Genomic DNA, 19,172 nt, shown 5'->3' on the forward strand with positions numbered 1-19,172 from the left:
TGCTGGTGTGGGAGTGAGCAAGAGGCTGTGTGAGGCTTGACTGCTGGCTGGGATTACATAATGAGAGAGGCGGGCTGTTCTAGGGCTTCACTACCCACATATTTTCAAACTTCTCATTTACAGCCCAAATTTATCAGTGGCTTGTTCCTATACTCTGTGCACGTGCTACCACTCCTTTCCTTTAAATAACTCTTCTCTTTTTGTTTGCCTCATTCCTTTTCCCCCTTATTTGCAGACAGTAATTCCAGCCATTTATTTTATTGACTAACCCCATTAGCTGTTCTTTGCATTTCCACTACTTAGCCAGCACAGGAGACAAGAAGGGTACACTTAACCCTGAAAAGATTCCACCACCACCTAGACCTTTCTCTCTCTCTACTACAAGTATGTCAGCAATTCACGAAATAATATTTTGTTTTCCATCTATATATAACAGTGGAATTAACGATAATGCTGAAATAAGGTAATCTAAAAATATATTAGGTATTTGCACTCAAACTTCACAGATCTCCTGTCCACACAATCTACCCATATCTCACTTCCAGCCATTTCTTAGCCAATGTTACAATTCCCATGCTCTACAACAACTCCCTCAGCTCACCTAATTGTTTCTTCATGTATTTTAACTTCACCTGCCTGCAGCATTATTTTTCTGTAAATCAAAGAAATCTTTGAGTTTATTCATGTATGAGATACTTATTTTGCCTTGCTTTGTTCCCCTTTCTTAAACTGTCTTTGCATCTTCAATTATTCTTGCATAAAATATCTACCCCAAGATACTGACTGAACAATCTCTCTTCAAACACTGTCACGAATACATTTTTAGTATATATAAACCAAGAACTAAAAGTATATGTAAGCTCTGACAAAAGTTTAGGGCTCCTAAAAACATAACTTCATAATGCAAATAAGAATTGTCTTCTTAAAATGCTACATTGAAAATAAAAAAATTTCCATGATTTTTTAAAGTTGGGTTTTCCAATGTCTCATCTTCCTGTAACTAGGAAGACTTTCATTTAAACACATTGCAGACAATCACCCTAAAAACATGGATTAGTGCTTTTGTTTGAGATTTTTGCTAGTTTAATTCTGATTCCAAAAGCTGTGAGTGATGACAGAGCAAAGCTGCAGCTGTGGCTTTTCCTTCTGCAGCATTTAGAAAACAAATGTAATGGTTAGTAGCATGCTGCAAATAAGAACATGAAGTCAGAATAATATTTTTTAAAATGAAAATTAGAATACATTTTAGCTAATAGGAAGTTCCTTAACAGAACCAAAAAAAGGTAATGAAAACTGCTCAACACTACCCGTACATTTGCAATCATGCCAGGTAGTCAGAACTGTCAGAGAATTAAATTGTTGAGAAAGCAGTTGCAAAATCAGGACTCTGACGTGGATGGCTAAAAATATATAACAAAAATCCTTTAAAAAAGTAATCTCAAAAGACATTGTACCTTAAGACTGAACAAACTCATGTACTCATCATATAATAAACACAAATTCATGAGAAAGTTTATCAGTCACTGATCACTACTAGCATGAAGGCAAAATGAGGGATTGATTTTTCTTCTGCAATATCCCATTGGCCTGCATGGGATCTCTGTCCCATTCTCACTCACATGATACTAGTAACACTTGGAGAAATGCCAGCAGATCTCTCAGGAATAGATATTACACTTCACACCTTCATAATACCACAATAATACATAAATTCTACAATTTTGCACACACAAGTATGACTTCCAAAAAACCATAAATCCTTTGGGGTTTGTTTTTTGTTTTGTGGCTTTTTTCTGTCTGATTGGTCTCTTACATGGTATCACAACGTACATTGAGCAATGCTGTCTGTATATGCTTCTGCTTTAAAATACTGATTTGTGTTGTACAGTCAAAAGTTTCCAACTTTCATTTTATTGGAACATATATGATACATTGTAATAAAATACATCTCCTATAAAAAAGCCAAGATAAGAAAAAAGATAGGAAAATTACCTTCTTTGACTATATTGTCAGTGAAGAGGCTTGTTAAAATTGTAGCAGGAAGAGTCCCATTGGCTAACAGGATGCCAGAAAGCATTGCCAGTTTTGTCTGCTCTGTCTCAGTAAAGGCTTTAAGAAACAACAGGAGCTGTTGGCCAGACAAGGAAAAAAGAAGTATTTATTTGAGGCATAGGCAGAAATTAATATTAACAGTTTTATTTCTTATTTCTTGAGAAGTCTCAATGCAAATAGCAATCACATCCCAGAAGCATGACAGTGTCATTTCACTGATCCCTTGTAATTTCACTTTTTCTAAGACAAGACAGTACCTGAAGGGAGCCTACAAAAAAGACGTAGAGAGTTTACAAGAGCAGGTACTGACAGAAAAAGGGGGAATGGCTTCAAACAGAAAGAAAGCTGGTTTAAATGAGATATTGGAAAGGAATCTATTGTGAGGGTGGCAACACTTTGGGATAGGTTTCCCAGAAAAGTTGTGGATATTCCTCCCCTGGCAGTGTTCAAGGCCAGGTTGGATGGAGGCCTGAGAAACTTGGTCTAGTAAAACACCCCAAAAACAGGGGGTTTGGAGCTAGATGGTATTTAAGGTCCCTTCCAAGCCAAACCACTATATGATTCTGTGATTCTCTGGGGATATGGCCTTAGTCAGGTGTAAAACACCTTTCTTCTCCAAATATATATATGTGTGTATGGGTGTGTGTGGGTGTAAGTAAAGATAAAAGTACTTGCTACAGGCTTGAGACACACAGAAATTACAGGATCACAGACAGGAACCTGCCTATTCACATCTTCAGACTTCCCACTAAACCACATAGTTGCAGTTTGTTTTCTAACTTTCAAAAACTACTGCTCATGCAAACAATAAAAGGATAGGAAAGTTTCCTGTTTTTCTTTTAGGGAAGGGAACACATCACAATTACAATGTATTTTTTACTGGCTAAAATAAGAAATATATTTCAAGTTTAGACATTCTTGATAAAGCTGATGAAGGATAGACAGGAACACAGGCTGATTTATGACCTTGCCATTCCCAGTACTAATTACAAGGGAAAACAAATAGCTTGAGAAAAAAAATACAAATCTCATCATCTTGGAAGATCTGAACTACATATACACTTTTTAATTCTAAAACTTGCAAATAAGTCTATTTTTAAAATCTTAACTTCATATGTTAAAATTATTGACTTGAGAGCATATTGATGAAGTACTTCATGCCCTTTTTCCATTATATCAGAAAAAAAAGTCATGCAGAATCAGATTTTGTCAATGGCATTACTGTTAACAATAATGTTAACGTGTCATTAGTGATCACAATATGGGTGATGGGAAAAAAGTGGTGAGACAATAAGGGACAGCTTCATTTAGTGCAAAAAGCTGCTGATTCCATCAGATGCTAGCTTACAAATTTACCACAGGAGAAAAGAAAAAAAGAAAAAAGGTACTGCAGATATAATTTTCCGCAGTTAAAAAGAATACTCTTTTTTTTCTTCATAAGGAAGAATAAATTGAAACCCTCCAAAAGAATGTCCTGACCTTCTGCTGTCAGGACACCCTTTTTTCTTTTCTACATGAGAAACAAATGCAATTAAAGTAAAACAGTTTGTTTTGATAGAAAATTCTCTCCAGGCTTCCACATTAAGGGTATTTCTTAATTACCAGATTTTACCCATATGAAGGGACAGAATATTACACATGTCCCTGTCCTTGTTTGTTACCATGGACAGTGAGAGATCTTCTCCAAGATATCTAAGCAGTTTATCAACAACTGTAAAGCTTTCTGAATGCAAGAAATGATGTTTTAAAAATCCAGGTAACTAACAATGTTATTAAATCTCATGCAGTGTTTTATGAATAGTTCTGCTCTGCATCAGTGAACAGAACTGAAAAAAGCCTCATTCATATGGTAGTACTTACATAATAATAACATCAGCTTTAAATTACAGCTTACACAGGACTGAATGACTCAGCCACAGACAAATCACTCAGAATTTTTTTCAGTGGGCTTCAGCCAAATGACTGCAACATACACTTTTAGCTTAAAAGAACAATTATGAAACTACCAAATCTCAAGGTGTAATTTTATTTCAGCAAACTGTGACTCAACCACAAAATGCATGAAAATTCAGGATGTAGAAGAATGGAGTTATTGTTTCTAAATATATGAATGAGAAAAAAATGGTGTGCAGTATTTCCAAATGCATCAGCTAACTGGTGTGTATAATGGTGTAGGCAAAGGAACTTCAGGGCCACATTTAATGGAAAAAGAACATTTTAACAAATCTTCAGTGTAACCCCATTGTAAACTGGAAGCCTGTGGATTTAAAGCTTTCTTTATATAAGCTTTATTAATAATACTGTACTAAAATGAGATCTGCACAAGAAAAAAAGATCAGAATTACACATCTTTACTGGAAGTATTGAGACTGTTAATAAAGAGGAAACAGCTTCAGATTTCTGCGCACCCCACTTCAATCTTTTTTCTTTTGCTTCTATGCAAGCAATAGGTGAGTATTTTGATTAGAAAGTGGTCACACTGACAACTTTAATGTAACAGACTAGATTTTGATATACTTCTGAGCTTCATCCTTTTATCAGTAATGCATAGATCATGAACAGTTATTTTGACCATTCATGTTGTCGACCCATTCATGTCAAATTTGAGCCAGGAAAGCAAGAACCCAACTGCAAAGCGGAAGTTACAGCTGCAGTCCAAGATGAAGACAGATTCTATGAGAGGGACACCCAAAAATTGATCAACTCTAATTTTGAAAAATCTGTATTTGTTCAAATGTTTTGGAAGGTCTGAAACCACATGTCTATGAAGTTTGCAGGCTCATCTTATTCCCCTTCCTCTGAAACATGCTCCTTCCAAGTCTCTCGCCATTAATGTGGTTTCTGGTATTCTTGAACTGCACCCCACTGCAGTTATGTTTTAAACACAACCCTCATCTTCTATGCATCCCTCATGACTTAAAGTACTGTTGGTGCTACTAATTTTTGTTTTACTAATATTTTTCAGAAGAAGCTCAAACCTAGACTTGTCCTTTTCTGCCATTTAAGGATACTATTCTGTACTTTCCAGCAATTATGTAACATTTAGTTTAGGGGGAGACTGGGTGATAGGAAAACTCAAAACCTTTCATAAACCCTTTTTAAAAACTATGAAACAAACCTAAATTTCAGTTTAAAATTGTTACTTGAAATTTCTATTGTTGATTAATTTAAGCACTCTTTTACCGCCACAATTACAAACCTCAGCAGGGAAGTCACAAAACATCCAAGGCACTTCAGAATAGTTCCCAATCACCCACAGAACATTCTCCAAGCTGATGTTTCCCTGCTGTCAGCCAAGCACAGATATTACTGCTTTCGCTAGATACAATCTGATTCCAGGCATAAAAAGGGCATCTCTGGCTCACAATTTTGTATTTCTATAATATCTGTAAGAACTCCGAATTATTTAAGCAGGGATTTAGAACACCTAATAAGCACAAGACCAGACCTAATGTGATGTTTCCATGTTGTTTTTGTTACTAAGGAAGAAGGTTTTTAAGCACAATTTCTAAGATGAAAGATAGAAGATGCACACAAGTAAACACATGCATGCAATATTAAAAGGAACACAGGAAAAACAAGCGCTTCAGATCACTTCTTGTGATCTGGAAATCTTAAATGGTGAAAATTAAGGAACTCTAACCCACACAGGGAGTGTGGTGGGTGAGTTTTTATGTCTTCATTATCTGAACTGGTCTGTTGCTGACAGTTTATCACATCTGCAGACAGCACTGAATTGTCAGCAATGGAGAAGGCAGCTAATACAGCAACAGATCCCTGCTGAGTTTTGCCTTTCATTTAGCTGACTTAAAGCATTTCTGCTTACTCCCTATTCAATCTCAGAATGTTATTCTCCTGTTATTTCCTAATTCCTAGCTTAATTTATGGTTCTTTCAGTTGGAAAATAGGAACACAAATAGCAGATGTCACAACATCTCCCAGCACTTCAGATGTCCTCTCATGACTAAGAAATATTTACAACTGTTAAGACAAAAAATAAATTTATCTGTACTTTATCCCCATTTTGATACTAAAAAGTTTATATAGAAAATTACCTAAACATGCAAATATAATAAATAGACAGACAACAACTGCATTCTTCGTCCACAGAAATACGTATGTAGACAAAAATGAACATAAGCTTGGAACTTAGAATTTTAGTGAAATTATTGCAAAATGTCATGGGCCTATGCCAGTACATTGGGCCATGCTCATGTGAACTTAAGCTGCCTACATCAAAACATGAGTGAGCAATGCAACTAAACATCTTTGTCTTCTGTTGAAACTGCTTGCATAAAACAATTAAGATGTAAAACTTAAGATACATGGTTTGCTTATGCCATTAGAAAAATGAGTATCTGGCAATTTTGAGGAAAGAATTAAGAAATAAAATAACTGAAAGCTAGAAGCAGAGAAAAAGGAGAAAGATGATAGAAAACAATGTCCTAATGACAAAGCTGTGATCTAGATGACATAAAGCAAATACTTGTTCAAATACTGCTATCTAAGATAATCTCTCTTGAAAGAAAAGTCCCACTGACACCATCTCCTTCTTTAGGGTGAAACTGCTGGTATTGCGTTGGTTTTTTTGGCATGCCTTTTTCTACAAGAAGAGCTAATTTTCTTCCAAGCGCTCTATCTGCCTCATGAGTCTGCCAGAAACATCACTTCCATTGCTAGGACAATGACCCACAAAAAAACCATCAATGAGTCACTCTTTTACCTATCTAACCACTGACTAACTGCAGCAGTCTTTGGCCTAGCAGAAACACCTTCTTGGAAATACAAATGTATCTATCCTCTAGGCCCTCCATGTGTAGCTACTCCTGTACAAATTACAGGATGGAGGGATTAAAAGATTAAGTGATTAAAAACCCTGAAATCTCATAAATGAGAAAACAGCCAAAACTTTTGTGTAGGTTCACACAAGCAGGGGGAGGGAGAATGTAAGCAAACAGCACCTACAAGTAGTCCTCAAGGGTTTTAAGCGCAATGGCAGTGGAGGTGCAGTACACAGGCACAAACACCCTCACAACCACCTTGCTGGTTTCTAGGTCTCTAAAAACTGGATTAACTGAAGAAGAGGATATACCCTGCATCCCAAGGAGCCACACCAAGATTCACAGCAGCACCATGTGTGGTGATGGAAGGGCAGATGGAAAGATTTCCCCACAGCCTAGGACCACTGTGCAAACCTAATCTCAGGATTTGTCATACAAGATGTAGTCTGACACTGAAAACTATCCAAAAAGCATGTACATAAAACTAAAGTTTGTGGTCTGCAAGATGGACAAAAGCCTGCTCTGATCCCAGACTGGCATGGCTAGGATGTTACCAATGGCTTTCAAAAAGTAGCTGTGCCCTAGTCTGATTGGCTAGGGCGCCTCAACTGACTGCTTTCTCTCAAGCTGGCATGTGGCTCAACTTCACATCAGAGGCACTTGTTCCTTTACTAAGAGTTGAATTATTATGTATTAACCATAGTCTCATCTTGTCACTAAGAGTGCAAAGTGAATTTTTGGAAGCTTAAGAGGATGCAAAGCCAAGCAAGTTGCAGAAATGAGCGGAGGCGGCTTGAATTGACATGGCATTTGCTTAATATGCTGAGCACTCTCTGAAACTTGAATGCTGTGAGTCAGCGCTTCTCATGTCAGTGATTACAGTAATTAACAGCAGGAACATTAGATTTGTGTGGGGATAGAGGTAAATTTAGGTCTTTAGAATGATGTACTGAGTAATCAGCATCAGTTGATAGGCATGCTGGCCACAAGTGTAAAAATAATTTCCTGTATGAGCAAGAATGTATAAATCAGAGCCAAATTAATTCAAGCACAAGAAATGCTGGTGAGGTATCAAGCTCCAAATGTGCCCTCATTTGACCCTTCCAGCAACCCTTCTAATGTTTAAATAATATGGAAACACATTTTTATGTTTAACATCATGATACTTTAGTCATGAGAGAGGTTTTGCCACTACCAGTGTACCTGTTAAGTTACAGGACAGTACAGTGTTAATTACTTACACAGGCTGTTAGAAACAGATATTTACATCTGTTACTAGGAACTCAAAATAGACAAAATAAAGCTGTATGTTGTTTTTCAAACGTTTTTACCCTGGCTTCTCCTGTCTCCTCAGAATTCAGTATCACAAAACAAAACAGTATCCACAAAGAGCCACAACAGTCTTAACAGGCAAATCCTGAACACTTGGCCACTGGTGAGGCCTTTCCCTTACACACATCTGTGGCCTCAAATACAAAAAAACTTGTGGTTAGGATTCATTTCACAGTGCAGGAGCAGTTTAATACTCATACATCAAGAGACATTCTGCATAGCAGATTTGCATTTATTTTTTGGATAAAAAAGATGTTCTATTTGCAGAACAGTAATACTTCTCATTAAGAGGTATATCCCTAAGTGTATCAAACTTCTGCACAAAAAAAAGTCTGGAAAAATAAAGTGAGTTTGGTCAGGGCAACCAAAGGAATCATTAATTTAGAAATACTCTATATCAAGTGCTTCCATCAGTATTCCCACAGAGCTGAATTCGCAGAGTAAAGCTGCCTCCTGTAGATTCCATCCTCTTTTCCAGCAGAGCTAAATAAAACAACTAAAAGCACTACATTCATACATATACAATTATGCTAGAAATATAGATAAAAATATTAGCATTCCAGTAAAGACTGCCATCAACATTACCTTTTTGATTTCATCTTCAAATGCTTTCTCCAGATATTTGTATCTCCTGATAAGTTTATTGAAGACCTGAGGATAAACACAGATTAACTTTAAAAGTATAACAATTACAGCCACCTTTCTTTACAAAAAAAAGGGAAATAAGCAGCTTGCAGAATGATATTTCTCTAGTGTTGTCTGCCACATGGGGAGCACAAAACACCCTTCTCTCAATTTTGTGATTCTTGCTTCATAGAGTAATGCTTGAATCAGAGAATTTACTGCAGATTGAATCTTTCATATTTCTCAAATTTTCTTTTCTTCTCTACTTTTCACCCTATCCATAGGTAAAAGGAAGGAAGAAGAGGAGGAGGAAGAGGGCAACTGCACCCTTCCCCCAGTAATGCAGCCCTGGGGAAGCTCTCAGCTGTAGGCTGATGGAGTGAGGCAGTCAGGATGCTGGAAATCTTCGATAGATGCAGTATCTTGGCAAATCAACTAACATAAATGTTTACAACAAAACACACTACTGTCAGAGAAAGAGGAAGAACATTTGCCAAAGCTTCTACAACAGTTATGTTAATGGAACTACTTGTTCTCCAGTTTTGACCATTTGTTTCCCATCATGCGACCACAGATTATGAAACCAGAAGCAGCACAGGTGCAGAGTTCATTCAAGGTGGAGAAGGAAGAGATAAGAAATGAAATAAACAAATCATTGCTTGCACTGCTGTACAAAGGCACAAAGCATATGACTCACTGTCACAGGTAAAAAGGTTTATGTGGGGAGCAAATGACATTATTGCCACACTGGATGGGGGAGGACAGAAAATTAGCTTTAGAAAGCTTCAATTCACTTTCCAGAATATAAAATACATCCAGACATCCTAACTGGTAGTATTTTGGCTCAGAAAAAGTAGAAAATCAAATGTGGTCATGCTAAGAAGTAGAGACACACAGAATCTTAATAAAATAAGATGGAAGACGAAAATGTAAGATTCTTGTTAGTATTTCCAAACAAAATTCTGCATAATTTTTTAAGTTTCTGTAAATGACAGAAGCATGACTTCATATGCAAATAATCTGCTAAAATATCAATACAAACTTCAATCTTTTGACTTGAAAACTTTTCACTTTTAATTGCTTCCATAACTAAATCCACAAAAACTAGCCATGCTACTGGTTCATGTACTGGGAGACAGAGTAAGAAATTACCCTCTAGGTATCTTCTAAATAAAAAAAAAAATCTAAATATTATTTTAGACTAACTCACATTTTCATAATACAGTAAGAGCTCTATTTTTCATTGTGCATGAAAAAATGACAAGGTCAATAGAAGGACACATCTCTTCAGGCATTAAATACAAAATGTTGATTTATTTTGGTGGCTTTTGGTTTGAAGTGCAGAAAATCCATTGAAAATTCTACTCCTTCAAATCCTAAAGCAAATCTTTCCTTTCTACTTTTTAATATGTAATTTTTTTACTTTAAATTTCTCCTTAGAGGACGGCACTGCCAATTTTTGTACAAAAGATCATTAAATTATTAAAATTCAAGAAGACAGAATCAATGCCTTTACTGATAACAGAGATTTTCCTGAAGCAGAATACCCTGTTTTTAAGAGATGATAAAGCTGATGCATAAGAAATATTGACTCCCTTTCCAAAAATAAGTATATTTCACTAATTTAGATTATTAAAAATGGTTCTTAAAGAAGCTTTCTGCTATTAAGCAAACATTTTTTACCAATGTAGATTTTGATCCCAGCACACTTTTAATCAAACTATGCACCTTTCCAGGAACTTATCACCCTAGACACCTTAGCAGGGAGAGCAGCTTTTATGCTCTTAATCTCTGTCTCCAGCATTCCAATAACCCAGCTATTTAAAAAGATAAATATATATTTTATTATCAATATACTTTTGACATATGGGAGTTGCAAAGGTATTGCATTTTTATGCAATCCTACTGGTATCCAGAATTGCATGGTGGTTTTGAACTTTCCACAGAATTCTTACTGTACTTTTTCATATAATTACTATCTTCTATTAAGGAGTTATGTGAAGTTAGCTTCTTTTCAAGGGTTTAGTGTTCACTGGTGTTTTTTTGTATTAATTTTACATAGGCCTACTTATGTAAGCCTTATTCCTGCAGGAAGAAATTATACATCACATATGTAGGAGAAATGAAAGCTCTTGGAATATATACCCAGCTCCTAACTAGTTATGCAACTAAAAGTTGGAGGCGTGAGCTTTATATTTTTTGTCCTTCATGTACTTCATAGAATTGTTTAGGCTGGAAAATACCTTTAAGACCACAGAGTCCGACTGTTAACCCAGCAGTGCCAAGTGCCACTACACCACAGCCCTAGGCTACCATATCTACAGATCTCTTAAAACTGGTGACTCCACCATCTTCCTGCATGTAGTAGACTACAGGCAGTCTACTACAATGTTTGACAACTCTTTCAGTGAGTATTTTTTTCCTAATATCCATCTACACCTCACCTGGCACAACTTGAGGCCATTTCCTCTCATCCTGTCACTTGTCACATAGAGAAGAGACCAACCCCCACCTGGCTACAACCTCCTTTCAGGGAATTGTAGAAAGCAATAAGGTCTCCCATGAGCCTCCTTTCCTCCAGGATAAACACCCCCAGCTCACTCAACTGCTCTTCACAGGGCTTGTGCTCCAGACCTTCTCCAGATCCATTGTCCTTTGGTGGACACACTCAGTGTCTTTCTTGTAGTGAGGGCCTCAAAACTGAACACAGAATTTGCGGTGTGGCCTCACCAGTGCCAAGTACAGGGAGATGTACACTGCCCGGTCCTGCTGGCAATACCATTGCTTATAAAAGCTGAATTTCTGATACAGCTCATGTGTTTCTCAAAATATGGTTATATAAATATTTCAGTCTGCACACAGAAAAGGTCAACAAAATTAATAAGGGTGATGTCTAAATAAATAGACTCAATCAATGGTAGACTGTGAAGCAAGACTGATTTTTGTAAAGAAAGCATTGCTAACTGTGATCAGATTATCTTAGACATCCTATTTTCTTACCTAAAATGTATATTTTAGGGCAGATTAATGATTAACTGGATTTTCAATTGGTCTGTAGTTAGCCTAGTGCAGCCTAGACAGTCTGCAGATGTTCCACTATAATCCCTTTTGACACATAAATGGAAAACACTAATCAGGTGTGCTTTTACTGACCTGAGCATAATTTCGGATGGCATCATGATCTTCATCTGCAAAAAATACACAGTGGTTGGTCATCTTGGTCTTGTCATTGTCATCTATGCGTGTGCCTCCAGGAGCTATAAAGAAAAGAGGGAAAAAAAAGGTGAGGAATTATTTCTTACTAAATTTAAAGAATGTAAAATTTATTACGTCTAGTAAGTCTTACGCCAATATCACTGAGGCAAAAGCCCCAGTAACAGCAGGGGAGTGGGAGAAACAGAGACAGACCAAACTTTGCTAAAATGGTGGTGGCACCTGACAGAAGGAACACCTGGCTGGTATGCTGCACCACAGGTCACACAGTCCTCACAGGACTGAGTGATTCAGGTCACCCTAAGGAATCTCAACTGGTCTTGAGAGTACTGAGAGTGAGCAAGTAAGTATGGGTTGGAGCACAACCCTTACATATGTATTTTAACTCTTACTTTAAACACCATAACAATGTAAATCCTTCCCCAAGAAAAAGTATTAGCACTGTGCTAGTAATCTGAGTACTTGGAACATCCTGCTAACCCCTCTAATGCTTACCAGCCTCATGTAAACATCCAAAACACTGGCTTATTTTGTTGAGTTTTTTTTCTAGGTATTTCCACTAGCTGTTGCTTCCTGCATTACCTCAAGTCTTACAAAAACATCTTTTCCTCTTACATACCAAAGAGCAGGAAGCAGAAGTCAAAGTAGCAAGACCAGTAAAAGGAGGTAACTTACTCAAAATAAAGAAGAAAGCGAAAACTATATTTTTGCCAGAAAAGGCCACTGATACCTGGCAGAAATGTCCCATGAACATCCACAGAGCACACCTCATTATCCTTCACTTGCCTGAACTACCTTTTGTTGCAACATCTACAAAGCAAGATTTGCAGCAGCTCTTAACCTGGAGTGCATCTTTTTATGCTAATAAATCCTTCTGTTTCCCATACTTAGCATCTCTCTCATTCTCTTTGCTGTTGCAGTTATATACTGGTTTAGCTCACTGAAGGCTTCCCAGAGCAGTAGCTAGAAAGCATCGAGGTGTTACGGCATGACAAACAACAAACAGTGCTATGATATGAGATGCAAGCAGTGGAATTGTAATACAGGTTATAATTTCCACTGTAGAGGAAGATAGCATCTTAAAAGAAGCAAGCAAGTGTGGTCATCAAAATTCTCTGTCAGATACTCCGCAGGTTACCTAACATGCTGCCAGCTACCAAAATATCAAAGAGTGTGTCAGCATAGCGGCGATAATCAAGTCGTGAGCCTGCTGCATCCAGAAACTTGGCTATAGCCTCCAAGTCATTCCCAGCTTCATTGAGGCCTTGAACAATTGTATCCCTGAAGACTGTGGGTTCAAATTTCTCCTTTTCATCTGAAACAGAGAAAGAAGGAGGAGAGAGAGAGAGAGAACGTCAGTTTTAAACTTGTTAAAATCCTGTATCAGTCAGCTGTTGAAAGGACCATGGCACCTATAACATACTCTACTCATTCTGATCAATACACCAGAATGTTTAGCTTGTATCATTTCTGGAAATTCTGCAGTGTTTACCCTCACTTCTCCTCATCTCCCAACACCAAAACACACACAAACATATGGGAATAAATAAATAGATGAAAAGCAACTATTGAAACTGTTTTCAAACTTCATACTCTTCTCTTGCTGAGGATATTATCTCGTGTGTAGGTAGCACTGTGCATTGCTAAATCTGCAAGCAGAATGAAGGGAATGGCAAGCTATGAGTACATAATCTCAGTGTATGAACATTTCACTTTTCATCTCTTGCTATTTTTCTTTTAATAACTATGGTAACATAACTAAAATGTTTTCAAAAAGAAGAGTCTTCAGGAAAAAAAAAAAGAGATTGAGTTACTAATAAAACTAGTTTTTGAATAAACATTTAAAGCAACACAACCAAGAATTTATTTTTTATATTCACAGACCTAGGCAGCACTAGGAACACAGCACTCACATTGCATTTTTCACAGCTGTCCCTTGATGAATTCAATTAAGGCACAGCCTGACCCCCAGACAATGTCCTTGTGTCAAGGTCATTAGTCACAACAGAAACAACTGCAACCTCCAATAACTCTTATGCAGATTTACCCATATCTTCTGCTGCCTTTTTGCACATGCAGTTAACAGCTTACCATGGCCATTTGAAGCTTCCCAAGAAAACTTGCCCTGCCTTTATATAAGGGCACAAATGAAAAGCCTGCTACTGTTAAAATATCTTTGAACTTGAAAAACAAAATGGCAAGCTGTTCTGGGTAGTCAAACCCGGGGTTGTTACCACCTGCTGATACAAACACTGATACAAGTTCTTGAAAAACTGGAAAATATTATATCCAGAGGATCAAGACAGAGATATTTACTGAGTATTAACACTGAAAGGAGGATTGGTTAAATTTCTGCCTAAATATGTGCTAATGCAGTCTAAAACATGCCAGCTGCAATTCTTGCGACAAGGGGTTCTGGCCTTTATACATCCTCTGGCTGCAGGCTTCTGCTCCCTTGCTACTGACAGTGCTGCTTTTCATCCCAGACCTTAAACAAGAGCTCTTGCTTTTTAATAGCCTCTCTTCCCTAATTTCTTCCCTCCTGCCACAGTACCTTCATGTCAATTAAATAACTATTTTACAGACAATTCTTACTTTTAATAGCTTTTCTATTTCTCATACAGTAAAGTTCTCTCTCCTCTGCTGTATGTACCTTCGGTGCGCTCACTCTAGCACCTTCAGTACATCACTTGCACATTCTCCTCTACTTCCAATGCATCCCCTTCTTCCATAGCAATTGCAGCTGGAAGCAGTCCCACTCAGTGTCCCAGGTCACTGGGAAGCTCAGGGGACTAGTCCACTTGTCCTTCCAAAGAGCCTGGCAGCACACAGCCAGCTGCAGTTCGAGGGCTTTCTCTCAAGCTAAGCACCGGAAAACTGTAGCATCCCCTTAATTTTCCAGAAATCCCCGGCTATGCCTCGCTCTTTGTGACTTATTGAGACTACTACCCATCTCCACATGGACTGCTTTCCCATCCCTCAAGTCTGATCTTCTCAGACCAAAACTGAGACAATTCTATGGACACCCATATATATGCTCATGCAACCATCCGCACCCAACTCCGGATCACCCTGGAGTGATGAATGCAAACACAGGGCCAACCTCGATTCTTCACTACCATGCTCTCACCACCCAATACACTACTCGATATTCCCCTTTTCTGGACTGCAAATGACTTTCTCCCAGGCTTTTCCTTCACACCAGACCTTGGACATGTTCAGGCTCTCACACGTGTTACCTCGACTTTGGCTGTGATGAAAACCTGGAATCTGTGTTTTGAGGAACCACCTCTCCTAGCCGCAGGGCACGGCCTTCAGGGACAAACCAGAAGGTTCAGAGGGGAATTGAAGTACTTGCCTTTGCTCCAGAGAAATGCCCACAGAGAAGCATACTACTGGAATCCCATCCAAGCCACCAGACCTGTTACCAAACATTCAGCTGCAGTTTTCCTCCAACTTGAAGTATAAAAACCAACCCAAAACAAAGAACAAACCAGCCAACCAACCCACAAACAAGCCAGTCTTTTACTGAAGTAAGTACTTCAGTATGTGTACTTCAGGCAGTTTTACTTGTGCACAAGAAACATGGTTCCACCCTTAAACAAGCATCTGAGTATAATTATTCTCTTTTGGATTGCCAAAAAATATGTATTATTTGAAGAGTAAAAAAAAAAAAAGCTTGATGACACCACATCAACCAGCAAGAAGGCAGATTTTGTCTTATGAGTTAAAAAAAAAATAAAAATCCTGTTTAATTTTTTCAAACATATTTTGCCTAAAAATGTAAGATGTTCCCATCTAAACTGGAAGGTATTATATGCTTGGTATCATGAGTACACAGTGTTCAGTACAAACACAAATACCATGATTAATATTTCTTAGCTATTTTAAATAGATTCTTCCCCTGCCCCAGAAGTCCTCCTCCTATCTGTAATACCCTACTATTTTCTTGTCTATCACAATCCAAAAATTTACACAGGAACAGGAGGTGAATTCATTGCATGAAAAAGGATTTATAATTTTATTGAAATATTTTCCTACCAAGCTAATGTACAGAAGAGGAATATGCTGATGTAGTACAAGAGGGTGAGTAAGAAGCCATCACCAATAAGGGGTGACAGTCTGTTGAGCTGTCAAGTGCACAATTACTAAACAAGCACAGCTCCAATCATAGGCTAGCAGAGGCAGGTGTAGCTTGCAGATGTGATGCACACAATATCTACTGCAGCAGTGCTATACACAGCTTTTAATTTTCAGCATGTTCCCAGATCCTTATTTCCTATCTTTTGCTTCCAAGAAAATCAAAGTACATTCATAGTGCTGTCCTTAACTAATTTTATCACTTCAACAGAAAGCCCACAACTGTAATTCTGCGGAATAAAAAAGGTAACATGAAGTAAGAAAAAGAGCTAAACAAGGTAACATAAAGGTGTTAATATTGACTTTTTATTAGATAATTTTCTTATCTCCATAAACATAGCTCCATAAACAAAAGTACGGGCCAGACACCAACTACTGCTGACCCTCACTGAAAAAAGGAATATTCAACAGGTACAGAGATTATACCAAGAACTAACCAAACTATTTTATTTGCCCAGATCGATAGGAACTGTGAGATGCACCTCCTTGCCTTGGAAGGTTCATCCCTTAACAGCACTATTTTTCCTTCCTGCAAATTTTTTAAAAGTGATTTGAATGTCTGCCACTACATATGCTGCATGCAAGGCTTATTTCTTTCATTTGGTTAAACAATGTAACTAAAAAGAGTGAGATTTACAAGCTCCTCCTTCATGGTTCTCACTCAAAGACATTTCACACACTAAGCATACCTCCAAACTTTAAATTGAAAAACATCGTATTATTCTTTTTTGCTCTCTGAAAGCTCAGAAGTTGTTCACAATCCAAGATTAGTTGCAGCTAGCTGACCAGTGGCAAGAGTTCACATATGCAATTAATTTTATTAGATGCCTGACTGCAGTGTCACACCTTGCTGAGATGGCAGTGCTCCAGGGATCTGCAGAAGGGAAAAAGGAGTATCACGGGACACAAATGGGTGAAAACAAGCAGCTCACTGTCACCAGCAAGTGCATGTTTCAGATACCCTACCTGCCTGTTACACACCACAGTACAGTCTCCAAAAACTGAAATGTCATGGTCAAACCAGATCTACTTCACTCCATCCTACCTGGGTGACATTTCAGGATTCCCTGATATACTGAAACTCAGCATAAAAAACCCCTAATAGTACCGTTTATTTTTAAGTCAAAGACGTAACAACCTGTGACACTGCTGTGATATCAAAGTATATGGAAACCTAAGGGAATAAACATACTTGGAAGCCATTTCTCTTCCTCAAACACTGTGCCTCTAGAAAGAACCAAGTATCTACAAATTTCTAAGTAAGATATTAAAATATTAAGGCAACCAGGATAACACCACTTTTGAAGAAGAGATTTTATGCTTTGAGTACAGAAAGTATTTGCATGTTAAAATTTCTATATTAAAGCCACTGAATATCCACAGTCCCATAAGTAACCTCTCTCAAAAGAAAAATCCCAACCACTTTCAATTCAATTTCAGACCACTTCCCATCTTTTCTTTCTTCCATGTAGCCAGCAAGTTACCTAGGGCTGCTTCCAATCACTGTAAGTAGAAATCCAATTGTTAGGCACAGAACTGCAAATCAAGTATCTTTATTTATTCTAATTATTGCTTGCATTAAATAGGAGTCAAAGACCAAATCTGTATTAGAAAAGATTATGCCAGACTCAGTGAAAAACATATGGTGAAAGTCTCTAAGAGAGATAGAGAGAATATTTTCTAAGACAAGTTTATCAAATAATATATTTACCACAATTAGTGGTAAGGAGTAGTGGTAGCAGTAACCTAGACTGAAAAATACATGGGATCAATCCAGCAGTGTACATGTCTGAGTGCTTTCACTGGCTGATCGGACAGATGGATTTCTTTAGGAATTGTTAATTCCACTCCTCTGGCTGTATCTATATGGTTGTGAGTTAATGCAGTGTATAGCTGCCACTGCATAATGCTCTCAATTGTGCTGATAGAAAGTTAATCCCACTAATTACTGGAGCACCATGATATTTAATTACAAGCAATACTGCTTTCTTTTTTAATTAGTTATCCTTACAAATGTTGTATATGCACCACAGGAAAGACATTTTGCATTTAAGAGACTGTACTAGTGAAACAAATTGAAAAAGTGCTGGGTGCAAAGGAGGAAAGACGAGAGGAAGCTGGCATTGCTTTTTAACATGACTGAAACCAAACTATTTTGCAATTCCTACCTAAGCTTTGTGATCTCATCCTAGATCTCTAGACACTCATCATTCAGCTCTTCAGAGTTGTGATAGAATTTGAAACCTTCTGAGAAAGGTTACCAACTTTTTGTTTCTCTCACCCACACTAAGAAAATGCTCATATTTACATTTTCTGTCACAAGACATTTAGATAAGGTGCTTTTGATCAGAAACAGGAAAGTGAAGATGGAAAAAGTCTGTTTCATGACAGATAGGAACCCTGCCTGTGTCTGCTGTAATAATCAACTATTATACCACCAAAAAATGTGATCCTTCTTTTCACAAATGAGACTTTTGGTTTTGTTTTTTGGTGGAGGAGAAGGAAGGGAATAAAGTAATTAATTACATGTATGTTTTCTCTTTGCCTCAAACTGTTGGGCATTCATCCCAGCCACCTAAACTGCAACAAATGAATTCTGAGTATAGTATGAGTTAGGATAACACCTGCTGTGCCAGAACACCTGGATGGTCAGTACAATCAGCACCACTCAGCTTTCTTTAAAAACTGATACTCTACTGTACTCAATGAAACAGTGTTGGTCATGTTTACAGAAAATCAGTATCACAATGAGTAAATTTGGACTCACACAATTGCTTTATTTTAACAATTAAAAAAGACTACACTAACACAGGAGAAATAAATATTTGTGAAAAAGGAAGTTTCTGACCTCCTTCTGACCTGAAAGCAGAGCCAGTCAGATGACCTGACCATCTCCTGGAGAAGAAAGGTGAGAAAATTCCTTTTTAGATATGAAAGGTCCACTTACAGACATGGCACTGATAGGAGTCAAAGAAGTGAAAATGAAACCAAAAAAGCCCAGGTAATTTTCTTTACACCACCTTTAAATAA

At 37.6% G+C, this 19,172-nt stretch overlaps 1 protein-coding gene across 2 annotated transcripts in view; it reads right to left on the reverse strand.

The window, feature by feature from the left end:
- Positions 1-19,172, reverse strand: part of BZW2 (basic leucine zipper and W2 domains 2) — a 57,188-nt gene that overhangs the window by 17,352 nt on the left and 20,664 nt on the right. For both annotated transcript variants that reach the window (XM_088067157.1, XM_005518848.2), the window contains exons 3-6: positions 13,141-13,317; positions 11,943-12,046; positions 8,751-8,816; positions 1,993-2,128 (exon numbers count right to left, since the gene is read on the reverse strand). In XM_088067157.1, the coding sequence (XP_087923283.1) occupies positions 1,993-2,128; positions 8,751-8,816; positions 11,943-12,046; positions 13,141-13,317 (483 nt within the window). The remainder of the gene's footprint in view (positions 1-1,992; positions 2,129-8,750; positions 8,817-11,942; positions 12,047-13,140; positions 13,318-19,172) is intronic.

Source organism: Pseudopodoces humilis, chromosome 1 (assembly GCF_049639895.1).
Source record: "Pseudopodoces humilis isolate 2021_Gansu_Grassland_sample_001 chromosome 1, ASM4963989v1, whole genome shotgun sequence".
NCBI lineage: Eukaryota > Metazoa > Chordata > Aves > Passeriformes > Paridae > Pseudopodoces > Pseudopodoces humilis.